The sequence below is a fragment of the Mus pahari genome, chromosome 14, assembly GCF_900095145.1.
Source record: "Mus pahari chromosome 14, PAHARI_EIJ_v1.1, whole genome shotgun sequence".
NCBI classification, from domain to species: Eukaryota; Metazoa; Chordata; class Mammalia; order Rodentia; family Muridae; genus Mus; species Mus pahari.
The window spans coordinates 46203453-46223058 of NC_034603.1; the positions used below are offsets into that span (position 1 = coordinate 46203453).

The following is a 19606-nucleotide window of genomic DNA, read 5'->3' on the forward strand; positions in this document are numbered from 1 at the left end:
TGAGCCATCTCTCCAGCCCATGATTTTCTTTTTAAAAAGTTTTATGTGTATAGTTGTTTTATCTGCCTGTATTTCTGTGTACCACGTGTGTGCAGTGTCAATAGAGGCCAGAAGAGGGCATCAGTCCCATGGGAAACTGATCTTAGTGATGGTTATGAGTCACCCTACTGGTACTGGGAATTGAATTTAGGACCTCCAGAAGAGCAGTTGTAAGACTTTCGTGGGGAGCCCTCCCCACTTTAGTCTCGAGAAGGCGAAGCCCAAAAACCACGAATAAACCATCTTGATGTAAAAACACGAGATAGTTTAATGGCAGAGCTCCGGGCCGATGTGCACCTCACACAGGAGGTAGAGGCACTGACCCCGTGGCTGGAAAGTTAGGGATTTTTATAGGGGGAGGGGGAGGGGCTAGCAAGAATTGGCGCAGTTACACACAATTGGCTCATTTAAACGTACACATTTGCAGGATGGTACGTGCAAGTCAGGAATGCTAGGAGACCTGAGGGGCGGGTCAGTGGAACATTAGGTCCAGTCCCAGGAATGTTCCAACAATGGCCTGCCCGGGCGTGCCCAGGCCTGTCTCACTGTGCTCTCCGCCTCAGGCTTCCAAGCTTTCAAACAACTATTTCTCTGGACATAAGTTGCATGAATCCCAGGCCTTAAATTTCATTTTAAATTTCATTTCCCTTCACAGTCAGTGCTCTTACCTGTGGAGCCATCTCTCCAGCCCTAATAGGGAGGAACCTTAAAAACTGCACTCGTATATAGTTAAACACTTATCCTTCATCACACTTTAAAAACATTGCTTAGAAGAGTTGTTTTTTTTTGTGTTAAGAGTATTTGTCTGTGTTTATGATTATGTAGCATGTGCATGTCTGGTGCCTGCAGAGGTCAAAACAGGGTGTCAGATCCCTGGAACTGAAGTTCCAGACAGCTGTGAGCTGCCATGTGGGTGATGGGAACCACACCTGGGTCATTTGCAAGAACAAAAAGTGCTCTTATTGCTGAGCCAACTCTCCAGACCCCTTCTTCACACTTTATTAGGAACATTTTGTGGGGCTAGGGACTTAGCTCAGTGATAATAAGGTGCTTCCCTGACAAGTGCAAGGTCCCCAGTACAAAGTGCTGGGGTGAGGGGTGACACACAGGGAGGGACATTTTTACAATGTTATGTTGTGTGCCTTTTAACTGTGGCTTCAAATTCTAACGGAGTCAACATGCACCCCCCTGCCCTGCCTCCCCGTGATCACGTCCTCCTTGCTCTGCAGATTTGAAGGCAGAATCGTTTTATTCCCCCCACCCCCGACTTCCAAGTGGATTACCGGATGACAGGTGACTTCGTGTATGGATTCCAAGTATAGATTCTTGGACTCTGCCCTCCTGAGCTGCAGCTCCACACTGACAGGTCTCCACATGGCCTGGGGCTCCAGCTGGGGGAGCCTTTTCTTCTAGACGACCTGATTATAACTAAGTCTTTAGAGCATCTACTGTGCGTCTTGTGTGTGTGAGGTGCCATTCTGGGAGCTGGGAAACCATATTGAAGGATCCAAGATCCTTTACCTCTAGGGAAGGGAGACAGCCAACAGTAAACAGAAACAAGAAAGTTCTAACAATCCCATGGTGTGGACAGGAGAAGAGGGGAGGGGCTGCCATAAATCACTGGGTCAGGTGACATTTTTAGCAGAGGTGGGGCAGCCAGTGGCATGAACATCTGGAAGAACAGCATTCCAGGTAGAAGAAATGGCACACGCAAAGAGGTGTAAGGTTGATGGGTTGTAGAAAGGGGACTGAGGAGGCCAGAGAGGCCAGAGTGAAGGGAGACCAGAGTGGAGTGGGTGGACTAGGGGGGAGGGCGAAGGAGGCCCAGGGACCCGTGGTTTGCAGGTTGACTTGGCTTTCACTAGTAAAATGGAAACTGCTGGATGAGCAGAGCAGAGAGCATCAACTCCAGCAGAGCCGAGTTCAAGGAAGCACTCAAGGAATAGTGACGGGAAGGAGGGAGTGGGGAGGGCTTCCAGGCGTGGCTGAGATTCCAGGTGCTCCCTCCCCCTATTCCTGCTGTAGGATGCCCCTAGGGGTGCAAGAGATCACAGAGGGTTGAAGGATAACCCTAAGGGGAACTCTGGCTATGCAGCTATAGGAACGTCATCGTCCACGCTGGGGTGAGCCTTTCTGGTGTTCGTCTCCATGCTCCAATAAACTCGCGTGTTTACCAAGCCAGAATCGTTATTTTGGTCTATCGTTGGCAAGCAAAAACATTTGTTCACTTTGTCCTCCAGGAAAAGTGAAGCTATGGAGGAGTCAGGAGAGGCCTCTAGTTATCGGACACACAGACTGAGACACACCCTGACCCACTCTCAGCTGACAGACCTTGGCCTCTCGGACCTCAGCTCCTATCTAGGAAGTATTTACAAGGTTTTAGCTGTCTCCCTCCCTGTGCTGAGCCCACTTGTAAAAGCTCTGTATGGGCAGGGTTAGAGGGGAGTGGTAGGATGCGGGTGTGCAGAGGCCTGGATGTGTAACACAGAACCATCTATCTCTAGAAGCCCATGAGAAGGGTAGGCTCCAGTGCCTATTCTGAGCCTTAGACTCTTGCAGGCTCAAGGAAGAGGAGGGTCACTGTGTCTCCTCAAGTGCAGGCAGAAATGGAGCTACTAATCCTCACCCTAAGAATCAAACCCGTGGGTCACATACTGGGCCCTGTTAGTTCTTAGGGACTTTTCTGACTCTGCTCCTGGGTCCCCACATGAGCATGAGACACCTCTATTCCTACCCTCAAACCCTCTGCCATGGTTGGATTCTACACTATTCACACAATCTGCTCTTTCTCTCTCCCCACCAATCTAGAAGCTGCGGCGCCTGGTGGGGCTTCATCTGTTTGCTTCAGTGTTGTGTTGTTAGAGCTCCACGGCACCAAGTAAGGGCACCAGGAAGGAATGGTGCCAGGAAGCAGGTTGTTAGTGAATTCAGTGACCTCCTTTTTTACAGGCAATTAAACAGAAGCCCAGACAGACAGACAGACAGACAGGAAGTCAGAGCTGCTCAGCAACCGTGCAGATGTCTGCTTTCTAGCTCGGTTCCTACAACAGGGACCTGAAGAGCACAGGGCCACACCCAGGGGCCTCCAGTCTCAGGCTCATCTCGTCTCTACTCCACTCCTCTAAGAGAACCGCAGAATCAGATCCCAGCCCTTGATGTGACACTAGCTCCAGGAAAGGCTCCTAGGACAAGAACAGGGGCAAGGGACAACCTATTAGTCATTAATGATAGCCAACAGCGATTAGGTCTAATAGCAACAATATCCAGAAGCCTGAGGCAGGGGAGTCTCTATGAGTCTGTGGTTAGCCTGGTCTGAAAGTATGTATATATAATAACACTTTCAATGTACCAAATCTCATTGTCATTTTCCAATACTTCTTCCAGACAGCGTGTCCTTCCTTCCTTCCTTCCTTCCTTCCTTCCTTCCTTCCTTCCTTCCTTCCTTCCTTCCTTCCTCCTTCCTCCCTTTTTTATTTATTTTATTTTATTTTATTTTGGTTTCTTCCAGACAGGGTTTCTCTGTGTAGCCCTGGCTGTCCTGGAACTCACTCTGTAGACCAGGCTGGCCTTGAACTCAGAAATNAGTGCTGGGATTAATGGCCTGCGTCACCATGCCCGGCATTCTTTCTTTCTTGGTTGGTTGGTTTGTTTGTTTGTTTGTTTTGGACAGGACATCAAGCCTTGGTTGACCTAATATTGCCTAGACCAAACTGGCATCGCCTCTGGTGTGCTGGAATTAAAAGCACAAACCACTAGGTCCTGCCTTCACGAAGATTTTCTTCCAAGTGAAGGCAAGGTCAATGGATCAGTGGCAGAGCACAGGTACTCCAGTGTGAAGTTCACCAGGCTCCGGCTGTTCTTACACAGATGCCCATGGACCGAGCTGCAGATGCCACGCAGCTGGCATATCCAGTCTTGTGCGCTAATCCTGCATGCCTATCGACCTTACTTCCACATCTCTGGATTCGGATCGTTAAGTGGCTAATCTATAAGGTTGCCACGAAATAATACATTCAGAATTCCTGGCCCCAGAACAAAGTTTCGTTGTCAATAAATGTTAGTTATTGGAATACTAATTATTCTTTTGAGTGTTCCGAGGCCCAGGAGGGAGGGCTGCAGCACGGTAGTATCTTTGCTTGAAGTAAGGTCACACCACAGGGATTCTAACCGGACTACACCCAGCCCAGAGTACAGCAGACCAAAGCTTTCTAGACGGTCTCACGCTCCGCCCCTCTAGACTTTTAACAGAAGGACCCGAAGCCAGCGCAGGCGCAGACGGCAAAGACTGATCCCGGCCTCCGGCAGCTGGTTCCGAGGTGCCAGCCCCTCCTGTTCGCGCATGGAGGGGCGCGGGAGCCCCGTGGGCTCGCCCCACAGTTTACTCAACGCGCCCGTGCTGTTCCGCGGCCCCGTGGAGCCCCTAGTCTTCCTGGCCAACTTTGCCCTGGTTCTGCAGGGACCGCTCACCACACAGTACCTTTGGCACCGGTTCAGCACGGAGCTCGGCTACAATGGCACCCGCCACCGGGAGAACTGTGGGAACCAAAGCGCGGATCCCCTCATGAAGGTAGCAGGGACCAGAGCAGCTGTGAATACGGAGCGCGGCATGGGGCGGGACCTGTGGAAGATGGGGTCCCCGAGGGGACGGGACACACGTGGCGTGGTGGGCGGACCAGACCAAAGGGGGCCTGCCCTGGCTGGCAGAGAAAGCCTGGCTTGGAACGTTAACTAGTTTGGAGACGGAGGGAATGCTTCTCCAGGGCCTGTTTTTACAAGTTGAGGGAACATTCCAAGAGACTTAGCGCTTTAAAGCAATGCTGTAGCTCCCAGGATGGTGATGGTAGCTAACCAAAGTGAGGGCCTGCGCACTGGCGATTGTGTCTTTACAGGAAGTGGAGACCCTGACATCCCACTGGACCCTCTACATGAACGTGGGAGGCTTCCTGGTGGGACTCTTCTGGTCCACCCTGCTGGGAGCCTGGAGTGACCGCGTGGGTCGCCGCCCATTGCTGGTGCTGGCCTCTCTTGGTCTGCTGCTCCAGGCCGTGGTGTCCATCTTTGTGGTGCAACTAGAACTGCACGTCGGGTTCTTCGTGCTTGGCCGAGCTCTTTGTGCCCTTCTGGGAGACTTCAACGGCCTCCTTGCTGCTAGCTTTGCCTCTGTGGCGGATGTTAGCTCTAACCACAGTCGCACCTTCCGCATGGCTCTGCTGGAAGCATGCATTGGTGTGGCCGGGACCCTGGCAAGCCTTCTCGGGGGTCACTGGCTCCGGGCCCAGGGTTATGCCAACCCCTTCTGGCTGGCTTTGGCCCTGCTGATCGTCATGACTCTATACGCAGCATTCTGTTTTGGTGAGACGGTGAAGGAGCCGAAGTCCACCAGGCTTTTCACGCTCCGCCATCATCGATCCATTGCCCGGCTGTATGTGGTTCCAGCCCCAGAAAAGTCCAGGATGCATCTAGCCCTGTACTCTTTGTCCATATTCGTGGTGGTCACTGTGCATTTTGGGGCTCAAGATATCCTGACACTCTATGAGCTGAGCGCACCCCTCTGCTGGGACTCCAAGCTGATTGGCTACGGCTCTGCAGCCCAGCACCTACCCTACCTCACCAGCCTGCTGGGCCTAAGGCTTCTGCAGTTCTGCCTGGCTGACACTTGGGTGGCTGAGATTGGCCTGGCCTTCAACATCCTGGGAATGGTGGTCTTTGCGTTTGCTACCATTACACCCCTCATGTTCACAGGTAAAGTGAAAATGGGGCCATTCACTCATTGTCTCCCAAATGTGGTTCAAGCCTATGTCTTTGGATCCAGAGTTATATTCTCCGCCTGTGTAGAGGACAGACACCCGAGAAACCACGGGAAAATACTGTCTCTGATATACAGAAAATACAGAGCTTTCGTGGCCAAAGTAATTAATGCACGTTATCAACCATCAGCCTTGTTAGGAATGTAGAGCGAAAGACATATCTAATGCTCATAAGCTAATTGCTTCATCCCTTGGCCTCCCAAAGTCCATGCCATTAATATCTTGATCTTTGGCTCTCGGATAAGAGCCATGAGTTAATGAGAATGCTCTGCCTTCTTTTGGGCTTGTTAAAAAGCTAGTGTCAGCCGGGCTTGGCGGCACACGCCTTTAATCCCAGCACTCGGGAGGCAGAGGCAGGAGGATTTCTGAGTTCGAGGCCAGCCTGGTCTACAGAGTGAGTTCCAGGACAGCCAGAGCTATACAGAGAAACCCTGTCTTGAAAAACCAAAAAAAAAAAAGCTAGTGTCTAAAATTCCTGCTGCCTCGGCTCCCCTCCCTCTTCCTTCTCTATTCCTTCCCCTGGTTGCTGCCCCGCTTCTGACTCTCCTGAGAAGAGAGGAAGCTGGCAAGAGAATGAAAAAGTGAACTCCCTAAAAAAAGATATGTGTATTCTGCTTGAGTCTGAACTGCACTGTGTGCAGAGTCAGCTGTTTGATGGTAGCAACTGCGTTAACTTGGCTGCTGGACTGATAGTGAAACCAAAGGGACCGGGTACTGCTCGCCCAAGGCCACAGAACCTCAGAAGTGCTAAGATGAAAGATGCTGCATCACAAAGTCTCAGCAGAATTGCAAACTTTGTGAGCCTATAGGTAGCTAGATGCCAGGGCAAAGGAACTCAAATGCTGTACCCTCAATATGCGCCCCTCCGAGATATCACCTCCTTGGTCTATATAGTAGTTCCCCAAAGTGGCTGAAGCAAATTGCCACAGGCTGGGTAGCTTAAACAACAGAGAGGCATTCTCTCAGTGTTAGGGTCAGTGTCGGTGTCACTGAAATCAGAATGTCACAGGGTAGTGCTCCCTGCAGGGACACAAGGAGGGAAGCTGTTTCTCATCTCCTTGAGCCTCTGCTGTGGCAGACTTCCTCTGTTCCTGGTCACTTCTTTTTTTTTTTTTTTTTGGTTTTTCGAGACAGGGTTTCTCTGTGTAGCTGTAGCTCTGGCTGTCCTGGAACTCACTTTGTAGACCAGGCTGGCCTCGTCCTGGTCACTTCTTTATCAGCCTGTTAAAAAGGAGAGCTTATATCAAGGTCCTTCCTGGTTAAACCTGTAAAGACTCATTTCCCATGGAAGACAGTTCCCAGGTTTAAAGGGCCTGTCTTTCAGGCTGTGTATTCAACCTCTCACTCTGTAGAACCCTCCTCCAGTAGAGGCCTGTGGTCTTCCACTTACAAACTAGGAGATGGTGTGTGACCTCAGACAAGGTCAAGACAAGACAAGCAGTGGCAACCCAACTCCAAAGCGCAGGCTCATTTTCTGGGACCTGCCATCTTCCTTCTAGAACCAAGTGGGCACTAGAGGTATTCTGACAAAGCCATTGGTGGGGCGCAGACAAAGCAAAGTGGGGCATAGCTCTCATTCTAAAGATTGGGCAGAAAGCTTCTGCCCTTTTCCCCTGGGTCCAACACCTGTCCCTCCTTGGCTGTATGTAGGACCTCTGCTGATGTCAGGACATCCCTCCTTGATGGCTGTTTCCTGACCGATATTTCTGCAGGGTACGGATTGCTCTTCCTGTCATTGGTCATGACACCTGTCATCCGGGCCAAGCTTTCCAAGCTGGTGAGCGAGTCGGAGCAGGGTGAGTGTCAGGGTCAGTCTGCATCTGGTCCCTTATGCCCAGTGTTGCCTGAACAGGCAAATGGACAGTTGTGGTCAAGGATGGCCTGCCTTCTGTCCTCACCTGGAGGAGTAAGTAACCAAAACAGATGCACTTCTGCTGCTCAGAGCTGGCTGGAGACAGATACTGTGGGGTTTTGTCTCTAAGCCTCTTCTTATCCATCTGGAAAATGGGTGCGATGACACCCTGCTTCTTTGGGGTCACAGTACATAGGCTCAGAGGGAATAAAACAATGTGATTTAGGTTTTGTGGTCCCCAGTTGACAGGCGAAAAAACAGAAGCTTAGAGGGTTAAACTGAGTTCTTCAAGGTTGCTCAGTAAATAATGGCCCTGGATGGATGCATGCATGATTGTGCACATGTGTTCACATATATGTAGGTATGGAGAGTGACTTCAGGGTCTTGAGCACAGAGTCATTGGTTTGGGTAGTGTTGCTTAGTGGGTATCCTGTCTCCACCTCCTAAGCTTTTATGTGAGTTCAGGGCATCCTAACTCTGGACCTCTTGGTAGCATGGCAAGTTTCAACCACTGACCCAGCTCCCTGCACCACACCCCTGTGCCCACCTCCCACTCCATCGTGTGTAAGAGCACTTGGCCTCGTAGTTGGGTTTCAGCCCCTGGCTCTGTTCTGGACCTGTTTCTTTACCTGTGACACGAAATCCTTGTTCCACAGGACACTGGCAGGCCCGTACAGTCTGACAGTTGAGTCTCTGTTTTCCTTGGGTTGTTGTTCATTTTGCAACAGCTGGGTCACAATGTTGGGTTCTGGCACAGGCTTGGGTGTCTGCTAAAATGCCTTATTCATTCATTCAATACACTTTTCTTTGTTTTTGTTTTATTTTGAAACAGGGTCTTGCTAAGTAGCCCAGGCTGGTCTTGAACTCAAAATCTTGCCTCAGCTTCCCAAGAACTAGGATTACAGATGAGTTCTACTACGTGTGCAGGCAGTGGACTTGTTTCACTCGGCACACCTCACTGTACCCAATGTGGGGAATTAGCACCCCTTATTAACCAGCCCCCTGTAGGGGGCCACCTGAGACAGGTGCTCTCCATATTACAGTTTCTGGCCATCCGTGCAATAGCTGTCGTCCTTTCACAGGAGGGGCAGCGACCCTGAAAGATAAGCTCTGCAGTGAGCACACAGCTATGAGTGTCGGACCTCGGGAATAAATAATGTTTCCAAAGTGGAGATGCCTAGCAAGCTTTCGTTAGACTCCACCCTGTATAGAATGGCGAAAGCACTTGCCGCCAAGCCTGGTGACCTGAGTTCCCTATCAAGGGACCACGTGGAAGGAGAGAAACAGCTCCTGAAAGTTGTCCTCAGACCTCCACACACGTGACACACACCCATGAATGAGTGTAATAAAACCTTTTTAAAAGAACTCATCATGGTGAGTACATCCTTGTAATCTTAGCACTCAAGAGATTGAGGCAGGAGGATTGCAAGTTCAAGAGCAATTGGAGCCACGTAGGGCGACCGTTACTCCAAACAAAACCAACCAGGCTGTAGAGAGATGGCTCAGCCTTTAATAGCACAAGCTACTCTTCCAGAGGACCTGAGCTCGATTCCCAGCACCCACGTGGTGACTCATGACCATCTGTAATTCCATTTTGGGGGGGATCTGATACCCTCTTCTAGCTTCCAAGGGCACCAGGCATGCAAGTGGCACAGAGACATACATGCAGGCAAAACACACATACACATGCAAGTAATTTTAAGAGTTAACAGACATGTATTTAATAGCTCTTCTGCCAGGCGCTTCCTGTGGATGGTCTCATTGAGTTTTTACTTCAGCACTGAGAGTAGGAGGCACGTATGAGGGAGGAGAGAGTCGGTGAGCCACCCCAGGCCGTCCAGCTGTGAGGTGGAGCTGCCCTCACTTGACCCTGAGTCTTTCCAGCTCTCAAGTGTGTCTGTTCACTCGCAGGTGCTCTCTTCTCTGCTGTGGCCTGTGTGAATAGCTTGGCCATGTTGATGGCCTCCGGCATCTTCAACTCCATCTACCCGGCCACTCTGAGCTTCATGAAGGGCTTCCCTTTCCTCCTGGGAGCTGGCCTCCTCTTCATCCCAGCCATTCTGATTGGGTAATGAAGGGCTCTGACCTTGCCTGCTCATCATGGAGTCTAATTTTTCTAGAAGCTTCCTGTCTCTCCCGCTCCTAACTGAAAAAGGAGGCCTTATCCTTTAGGTATCCTGCCCCTAGGACTGACCCTACCCCAATGCAGATGGTTGCCTGCTCTTTCAGGAGCCATCTCCAGAGCAAGGTAGAGGGACACATGAGGAGGAGTCAAATCAACTTGACAAGGCTGTGCCCCCCCTCACTCTCCCTCTCTCAGGCCCCCTCAGCTTGCCCCATCCCCACATGGCAGACAGGACTACAGTAGCAGAACTGTGGTCACAGAAAGCCCAGAGAACTTCCTTGTGGCTGAGCCCCAGGCTAGCTGACCCACTGAAGTCTTTAAGCTCTTCTCTAGAGCCATCTGTCTATGAACGATAGGGAGGGAAGACACCTGGAGCCCAAGTCAGTCCCATGTCACCTCTCCAGACTGGGTTGGGGACTCCCCATGTCAACTCTGAACCATCTCTCTGGTCTCTCACAGGGTTCTGGAGAAGGTTAATCCACACCCTGAGTTCCAGCAGTTTCCTCAGAGCCCCTGATCTGCCTGAAGCCACGAGGAGCAGTGGACCCACACCGACGATATATGCCTAAAGCCCAGTGCACCAGCCGCCTCTGAGGGCACTACTCACTTTGGAAAGGGTGTTTGAGCCAGTTATGGGCAACACCTATTCTCTGACTGAGCCAGTCTCTGCTAGATACAGAATCTAATCAGGAAAGGTCCACTTTAAGGCAGGCTGCAGGGAGCCATTTTCATCACTCAGAACCTTCCAGAGTGAAGGAGATGGCATTTCAGGGATCAAGCATGAGACCAACCTCTCCTAGCCCATGGTACTAGGTCCCTGCTGTGTTCAGGGGCTTCCAGACACTGAAGCTCTGTCTATGGTTGGGAACCCATCCTTGACCACAGTCTGTCCACCCTTGACCTCAGCCTTGGCAATTGTCACAGTAAATTGTTTGAATCAGTCTGAAAACTTTACTGGGCTTTCTGTCTTCACGCTCTCTGCCTGTTTGGCAGCAGCGCCTTCTGGGCTGGAGCCCCCCAGTTGCCTATGGCGTTGGTGCTGGGTCTCATCTCTCCAGGCTCCAGCTGGTTTCTCCCTAAGCTGCTGAGGGGGGGAAGGGTTTGTGAGGCTTCATCAGGCCCATGGAAGCACTTGGACCCGAGCTCTGGCTGCCCCTTGCTAATGGTCAGATCATTCATTCCCCGGCTGGCTTCACGGCTACACCAGCCCCAGAAGGATCGCCTTAGGATGCCATTTGGTCCACCCGCATAGCTCAGTGTTGAGACACAGACCATCGTTCCTACTTCCGGGAAGTGGGGGTGTGTGTGTGAGGCATGTTGGAAAGACCTGGGCTCAAAGCTGAACAGCAGAATCTTATCTAATGGGAAGCCAATGTCTTTGAGGAAGCTATCTCTTCCTGCCCAAACTGCAAGCTAGTTTCCCTGCTGGAAACCATGCAGGTGAAAGAGATGTATCCCAGGGAAAACTAAGGCCCACTGAACTGCACCAGGGTCCATCTGGCTTCCACACTCCTGCCTCACTGTCCCTCTGGAGATAGAAAAGTCTAAGCAAGTCCTGACCCCACTGCCCTGAGGCTGTGAGGAGGGAAAGGCTCCACTCTGGCAGCATGTCATCTTGAGCAAATCTAGAGAAAACTGGATCAGCACTCCCCCACAACTGTCTACAAGGACCTAACTGGATGCATTAGGAAACACAGCTGTTAGATGCTCTGAGATCCCTCCAGCTCCATACATCCCAGGATGAGATGCTCAGGGAAGGATGAACAAACTGTGACTGGATCTTTAACCTCTTAATGTCCCTAAGCAGTTTGTAGCTCCCTAGAGACGGGTGGGTGCTGAAGAGTAGGGAATCCCCCTAATAAGCCCCAATCTGGGGGCAGCAACTATATATAGCTCAGCTAGGTAGAAACCCTGGACCCATAGGCCATGTGAGTGTGGGCTGCTTGAGGGGCTACTGAAGAGCCTGTCTCAAGATCAGTGTGGTCAGCCATGCTTAGCACAAGTTGAGTCCCTCTGTCACCACAGAGTGTACTGTCAACTAGAGGAAGCTTGACACTTCTATCCTGGCTAGGACATAAGGCTGTGCTCTGGTTCCCCAGGAAGACAGTAGGGGACAGATCAACAGAAGGCCAGACAGTGGAGGTAGTAGTGACTTGTGCCCCAAACAAGAAAAACCAGAAACTTCTTGAGTGCTGCCTACGGGGACCTCTGGAGAGTATGGGACTGAAGACAGACAGAACATTTCCTTAGGGGGAACTCATATACTGTATTGTCATTGAATTTGTCATCAAGGACACCATTCCATCTGCCTCACCTCAGAATAGGATGTGGGGTTGTCACTGGTGACAAAACTGCAAACAGTCACAGCCAGAGGTCAGCCATGACCCATGGAAGATGGACGGAAGGAGGGAACTATCCCCAGGCCTGGAGAGAAAGGGCTGGCTCTCTGATAATGTGGGCCGAGGGCAAGTAACCTGGCCAGCCCCAGGAGAGGTATGACCCCATGGCCTCCAGAAGACGACAGCAGAGTGGTGCCAGCTCTCTCCAAGCTTGAGCCTGGGTAATGGCAAGAGCCAGCTTCCTTGCCTTTCTTGTCCAGTGGAGGGAGGGACATGGGACAGTCCTGCTCAGTTATTTCTGTATGCCCTTGGCTCCACCTTTTAGTCAAGACCCACCCTGCGCTGCTCAGTTCTTTGTGGCCAGGGAGAGGCAGCTGCCTAGCTTGGGGCACAGGGGCACAGCCTCTTGGATGAGTCTCAGGAGAACAGAGACCTGGACACTGCGGTGCTGGGTGCCAGGACTAAGGCAAGATCCTGAGGCTGCCACCAATGACTTGGGGACCTGATTCCACCACTCCGCCACTGGGCTCTGTAAAACTGGAAAGACGGGACTGGAAAAGGCTGTTGTGATGACTGGGGATCAGGGTGGGGGTGTTTGGAATGGCTGGATTGGAGAGGGCTCTCTTGCATCAGCTCTTGTGGGAAGCTGAAAAATGCAGAGGCCCAGGTGCCTCCCAGGTGGCCTGCTCTGAATTTTGACAAGATTCCTAGTGGATTTGACACACTGCGGTGGGAGAAACTGCCCCAGGAATTAGCCCTGGCCTGTGGATGGCTTGCCTTTTCCCCATGGTGTGGGTTCTGCTCAGGCTACTGGTGTTGTTGGGGCTTCCCTGAGCAGGTGGGTGACAAGCCCTGTGTGGGTGAGGAGCTGGGGAAGCCAGATGGAGTAGGCTAGGCAAGAGCCTTAGGCACACACAGAAGTTTGGGCTAGGGTGAGCTCTTATGGTCTCCTTGCATACGCAAAGGACTCCTTCTTGCACCAGGAGGGGCAACAAGGATAGGCAGAGGGCCAGTTCAGCAGAGCCCTGACTCCCAATATGCCAAAGGAGGCTGCCTAAAGGAAGTCTAGAAGGGGTACCAGGTAGTTACAGAGCAAGGTCATGAGGCAGGAGGAAGTCAGGTGAGCCAGGGGCCAGGCACAATGTGAGTAGATAGCCTTGAGGGATTCTCAGCTCAGCTTCCTCCTGAGCACAGGTTTAGGGATCCAGGCATTGTACTGACCCTTATGGGAGGCTGGCAATCTCACCCTACTCAAGCTGGCTGCTCTCAGGTCAGGGGATGGGGAAATGTCTTTCCCCTGTCTTGGATGTCCAGAACTAAGCAGGGACGTGGTTCTGCATGGGAGCTGGGACCTGATGGCAGGGCCTGACACAGGAGTGTCCTCTCATCTAACCTGTGCCTGGCATTTCTGGGTTAGAAGTGGGCCACAGGGTGGCAACCAGGAAAGCCATTGCCTGAGAACAGCCTGGTTTGCCTCAGTCGGGGTGGTATCTAGAGGAGCTATTCCTTTAAGGGCAGGGATGTGAATCAGGAGTCACAGTAGGGCGTGGGAAATGGGGACAGGTTAAGGCAGACCCATTGGCGTAGCTCCCTCCAAACTGGTATCCGAGCCGGCAGAGGAGTCCTGAGAGGGGCGGCCCTGTAGGAAGCGGATAATCTTCTCGATGGTGGCCTCCTGGTACTCATGGGACCATCTGTGCACACAGAGGGCAAAATGGGTCAGAAAGCAGGTAAGAATCCTTGTGGGCCAGGGCCATTTGCTTCACCCAGGTGCTGCTGGTGGTCTGGGACACACACACACACACACACACACACACACACAGAGTCGCCCACACACATGTACCACCTCCCATGACATATCCATATGCCACACATACCATGCCACACACACATATACCACACACACTAACACTACACATATACCACACACACATACACCACACATACATACACCCCAAGCACACACCACACATAAACCCACACCCACATATCACACACATGTACACCCCCACCACACCCCCGCCACACACACACACCCCACTTCCTCCTTAACTTTCCCTAGAGCAGGAGGCCTACTTGATGCCATTGAAGGTGAGTACAGCCTGCATATCCTCAGGAAGCGCCTGAGGCTCAGGCCACTCAAAGCCATCAATGATGGGCACAATGTTCTTGCCACAGCTTAAAGCAGTCACGATCTCCTGGAGAAAGAAGAAAGAGAAACCGTTTGTGTCTTATCTTGAATGAGCCCTGCAAAGGCCCAGTGCCTTGGATGCTCTATCCTCAGTGCGAGTGGCAAATGGCGGAGACTTCAGGAAGCGGGAACCAATTGGATAAAGGAAGTAATTGGGGGTGGAGTGGGGTGGAAGTGGGAAGAGGTACAGCAGAGCCTTCCCTTCCCTACTCTGTGCCTCTTGCCCACCGTGAATGTTCTGCTTTGCCATGGACCAAAAAGCTCAGAAACCACGTGCCAACGCAAACCTTCCTCCCTTGTGATGTTCTTGGGTGTTTTGTCACATGGTGAGTATCTGACTAACACAAGACACCCCCCACCATCCCACACAGTGGCCCTGGGGCCAGGCAGGTATGAGAGGACCCTTAGCCTAAGTGCGTGGGGTGCAAGGCACTGGTTTGAGGATTTACCCTGACTTCTCTCAGCTTTCACACTACTGGAGCCCCCCGAGTGTGCTTTTACTATGTCAGTGATCCTAGCCAGAGGTTGGACGGGGAGAGGCGACCTAGAGAATTTCTCATAGGCGTTGGGCACCAGGAAGGCCAACCACAGTCCAAGGCTTAGGACTTTGGAGGCCCATCTACTTTTTAGGAGGGGCGGCAGAATGAGTTCAGTCCTGGTGGCCACAGTTTCATCAGTCACGCCATCTAGACCTCAGCAGCAAGATCTAAGGAGCCTCCAGGGTGGTACATAGACCAGCGAGGCGGAGCCCAGGGGAGTCATGCCCAGGGAGCATCAAAGCTCTACCACTGTGCCTCTCCTCTTTACATCATTTCAGAGATGGATTTGCATGTCTGTCTGTCTGTCTGTCTGTCTAGTGTTAGGGGTGGGGAAGGGAGACAGCCAGAGAAGTGAAGCTGCTCAAACCATTTGGAACCCAGAAAATCCTAAGTCCAAGATACTGAACACTGAGATATTTACACTGTTGGGGTTTTGGTTTTGCTTTGAATTTGGCTGTGAGGAGTTCTTCCCTCTTAGGGAAAGGACGTAACGTGTATCTTACTTTTACAGGAGCCCTCAGTTGAGGGCCCTGAAGAGACGTTGGATGTTTTCAAAGAGGTTGGACTTTAAGTTTTTATTTTTTATTTTTATTTTTAGGCAGTGGGATTCTAAACGTTGGAATGTGTTTTGTATTGTGATGTTGATATTAATAAGGTCTTGAAGCTAAATGAGAAAAGCTATGGTTTAATAGTGATGTGGTACTATATCAAGTTGGCAAGTGGTAAATAGTCCCAGTTAGACTTTTTGTTAACTTGATACAAGTTAGAGTCATCTGGGAAAAGGAACCTTTTCTTTTAAAATTTATTTATTTATTTATTTCAAAGATTTTATTTATTTATTATATGTAAGTACACTGTAGCTGTCTTCAGACACTCCAGAAGAGGGCGTCAGATCTTGTTACGGATGGTTGTGAGCCACCATGTGGTTGCTGGGATTTGAACTCCGGACCTTCGGAAGAGCAGTCAGGTGCTCTTACCCACTGAGCCACCTCACCAGCCCTAATTTATTTATTATTATATCTAAGTACACTGTAGCTGTCTTCAGACACACCAGAAGAGGGCGTCAGATCTCACTACAGATGGTTGTGAGCCACCATGTGGTTGCTGGGATTTGAACTCGGGACCTTCAGAAGAGCAGTCGGGTGCTCTTAACCACTGAGCCATCTCTACATCCCCGAAAAGGAACCTTAACTAAGAAAATGTGTCAGTCAGATTGGCTGTAGGCAAGACTGCCGGGCTTTTTCTTGACTAATGATTGATCTGAAAGGCTCAGATCACTGGAGGCAGTGCCACCCCTGGGCAGGTGGTCCTGGGTGGTACAGGACTGCAGGCAGAGCAAGCCAGCAAGCAGCATTCTTCCACGGTCTCTGTTCCGTCTTTGCATTGGTTTCCCCTGACGTGGACCTGTAAGCGAGTAAACCCTTCCCTTCCCAAATTGCATCTGGGCATAGGACATATGTCCCAGCAACAGACAGGAAACAATGACAGATGCCACCACCACCCCTGTTAATACAAGGTCTCTATTTTAATTAGGATTTCTGTTGCTGTGAGGAGACAACCATGACCATAGCAACATTTATTTTAAAAAGAACATTTGATTGGCGCTTGCTTACAGGTTTAGAGTTTTAGTCTATTATCATTTTGGCGGGAAGCATGGAGGTGTGCAGGCAGACGTGGCACTAGAGAAGTTGCTGAGAGTTCTACAACCAGATCAGCCAGCAGCAGGAGACTGTGTGCCACATTGGACATGAGACCTGAAAGCCCGCCCCCACAGTGACACACTTCCTCCAACAATGCCACACCTACTCCAATAAGGCCACACCTCCTCACAGTACCACTCTCCATGGGCCAAGCATTCAAACATACAAGTCTATGGGGGCAATTTCTATTCAAACCATCACATTCTCTCCCTGGTCTGGAAGTCACCAGTACACTAGGTTGGCCAGTGAGCCTCAGGGACCATTGTGTGAAAAATCTGACATTTCATTTCTGGAGTTGACAAGTCTCTTAGAATAAAGTTCTATGTCCTAACGTGGCCTACAAGGCCCTGTACAGTCAGCCACAGTCCACTCTCAGACTCCACCCCTGCACTGTCCTCTTAGTCAGAGCTTGCAGCCTATGCAAATTCCCAGGGGCTCTGCTGCTCATGAAACAGTTACAAACTTCAACTAATTCAGGGGTAACTGTAATTCAGGGCAGGGGTCACACCTGCTTTTCATATTTCCTATCATCTCTCACAAAGCCCTGCCCATAGTCAGCCCTTCTTAAACACTGACTGGACAGGTGAACGAATGCAGCAATACACAGAGCAGTCGGGGGCTGCATTCTGAAATAAAAAGATCTAGGTGTGCATTGATTATGAATGCTTAATTTTGATTGTTGGCTTTATTGGGTTAAAAAAATACTCAGAGGGGCAGTGAGACGTCTCAGCTGGTAAAGGTGTGTTTGCCACAGAACTTGTCACCCTGATTTCGGTCCCTTTCACAGTAGAAGGAAAGAAGTGACTCTTTGTGGGTTGTTCCCCAACCTCATTGTGCTACGGTACCTGTACTCGGATACACACACACACACACACACACACACACACAGAGAGAGAGAGAGAGAGAGACAGACAGACAGACAGACAGAGAGACACACAGACACACAGACAGACACACAGACAGATAAACAGACTAACCTAGGCCATCGGGGAGGTACATACACTTGGGTATGTCTGAGGATGTTTGCAGTGGGAAGGAGTTGAAGAGGGACAAACTGCCCTGAATGTGGCTGGCACCAGTCCACGGGGTGGGGTCCTAGACTGAATATAAGGGCAGGGGGAGAAGAAAGCCAGTTGAATGGCAACCTCCCTAGTCCTCCCCATCCAGGGTTGAGAGCTAGCCCCTTCCTCCTGCTGCTGACAGGAGCTGATCCTGCCTCCTGGCTTTCACATTTGTGATGGATGTAGCCCAGCCTCATGTGCCACAGTAAACCTTTCCTCCCTCAAGTTTCTTTTTGTCCAGGATTTGGTTACAACCTTGGGGAAAGTAAGGAATATGCGGGATCTCTGACACAGGCTCTGTGACCCAAGGCAAAAATAATGGGCTTTCAAAGTCTGTTTTCTAATGTGTAGAACAGGGTTAATGACAGTTAATGACCTTACCAAGTTGCTGTGTAGAATAATGGCTACATTCCACAGCCAGTGATTAGAGCAGGATCTAGCACTTAAAAACTGGGTATATTTAAGGAGCAGTTCAGTGGGGTGTGGTAGCTCAGGACCTGTAACTTAGAACAAGAGAAGACTACGGCGAGGAAGATTGTGATTCGGGGCTAGCCTGGGCTATGCACAGCTATACCCTATCTCCAATAAATGAATAAACAAACAAACAAACAAGTAAATAAATAAATCAAAACTTAAAAAGGAAACAATGGGCTCGTTCTCTGTAAAGTACAGAGGGGGACACTGCCCCACAGGCTATTCTTCTGGGGACACTACTCACTGTGAATGTTGACATGGTAAGCACTTACCGAATGGGTTTTGTCTTCCAAGGGGGACCTCAGGGATGGGAACTTTTTAAAGTGCAGTTCACTTGTGGTTTGTATATTGATTAGCCATTAAATGCGGCTTCCAGGAAGGGAGTATGAAAACCAGACACAATTAGGCACTGCAAACAACCGAAAAGGATGACGAGTTTTCAGGACAAATTCCGGGGGGGCTAGCCATACCTACTGCTTGCCTGGATGCTCTTCCTCAGCAGGCCCAGTGCTGGAGCCTGGAAAGAGAATGTATGTAGCGTTCACCCAGACTGGCCTCCTGGATCCTTGTCGTCTTACAGATAGTGGGAAGAAATGCCAAAGAGCGGGAGGTGCTTCTCCCCAAGACCCTCAAGCATGCAGCCCCAGAGGGCTCCAGATGAAGCCTTCAGAGTCCAGGCCCCTACCCAGCGATGTCATCCAAGCCATGCTGCCTCTGCCCGGCTCCTGAGAGAGTCCTGACCCTGACACTTATTGGGGGGGGGGGAGTTTTGGATATTTGTTCCACCCAGAGTTACACAGAACCAGAGACAAGGCAGTTCGTCACTATCCAGACGTACAGCTCGGTCAATAAAGAGATAAAGTCACGGCGCAGCTCAGTGACAGGAAGCTTGGCTACTGAACCAACCCAGCAGATGCATAGCAGAATCACACATACTCCGTTTACTCATTGGCACAATTATTCCATTAACTCTTCTAAAGTCTCTTTTGTTCTATGCACAGTGTTAGGCGCCAGGGATATGACACAAGCACAGCGGGCCTGAACTGGCCAGACACTCATAGACAATTCCCATCACCTTAGAAGGTTGCCTGTCACCTACTCAGCATCTTCAGTCACACTCCTGGAAGACATCTTCCTGGTCCCACGTGTCCTCCAGGAACCAGACTCCAGATTCAGCAACTTTTCCATAGCCTCTAGGGCTCAGCCCTCTTTCCCACTGGCAGTCTGGACAGCACTCTGTGTTCTTCTTACACACGCTGCCTTAGCACCTCCCCTTGTATAATGGCTAAAATTGATTTTCAACTTGACTGGATCTGGTGTTACCTAGGAGAGGTACCTGGTGTACCTCTGGGCACATCTGTGCGGGACTACCTAGATGAGGTTAACCCTATGCCTATGGTGAGGGATCATCTTGGTTGGTGTCTTAGTTAGGGTTTTACTGCTGTGAAGAGACACCATGACCAAGGCAACTCTTTTTTT

At 50.7% G+C, this 19606-nt stretch overlaps 2 protein-coding genes across 2 annotated transcripts in view; one reads left to right on the top strand and one right to left on the bottom strand.

Moving 5' to 3' along the window:
• Positions 1 to 4299: 4299 nt before the first annotated feature.
• On the top strand, positions 4300 to 10763 carry Slc46a1 (solute carrier family 46 member 1). Its single transcript, XM_021213399.2, has 5 exons — positions 4300 to 4606; positions 4929 to 5781; positions 7559 to 7642; positions 9610 to 9766; positions 10283 to 10763. The coding sequence occupies exons 1-5, from the start codon at positions 4379 to 4381 to the stop codon at positions 10338 to 10340; spliced, it is 1380 nt and encodes a 459-aa protein (XP_021069058.1). The 5' UTR covers positions 4300 to 4378; the 3' UTR covers positions 10341 to 10763.
• A 1306-nt stretch (positions 10764 to 12069) lies between these two features.
• Positions 12070 to 19606, bottom strand: part of Sarm1 (sterile alpha and TIR motif containing 1) — a 24292-nt gene continuing 16755 nt past the window's right edge. The window contains exons 9-10 of the mRNA XM_021212409.2: positions 14239 to 14360; positions 12070 to 13856 (exon numbers count right to left, since the gene is read on the bottom strand). Coding sequence (XP_021068068.1) covers positions 13727 to 13856; positions 14239 to 14360 — 252 coding nt within the window. The 3' untranslated portion in view covers positions 12070 to 13726. The remainder of the gene's footprint in view (positions 13857 to 14238; positions 14361 to 19606) is intronic.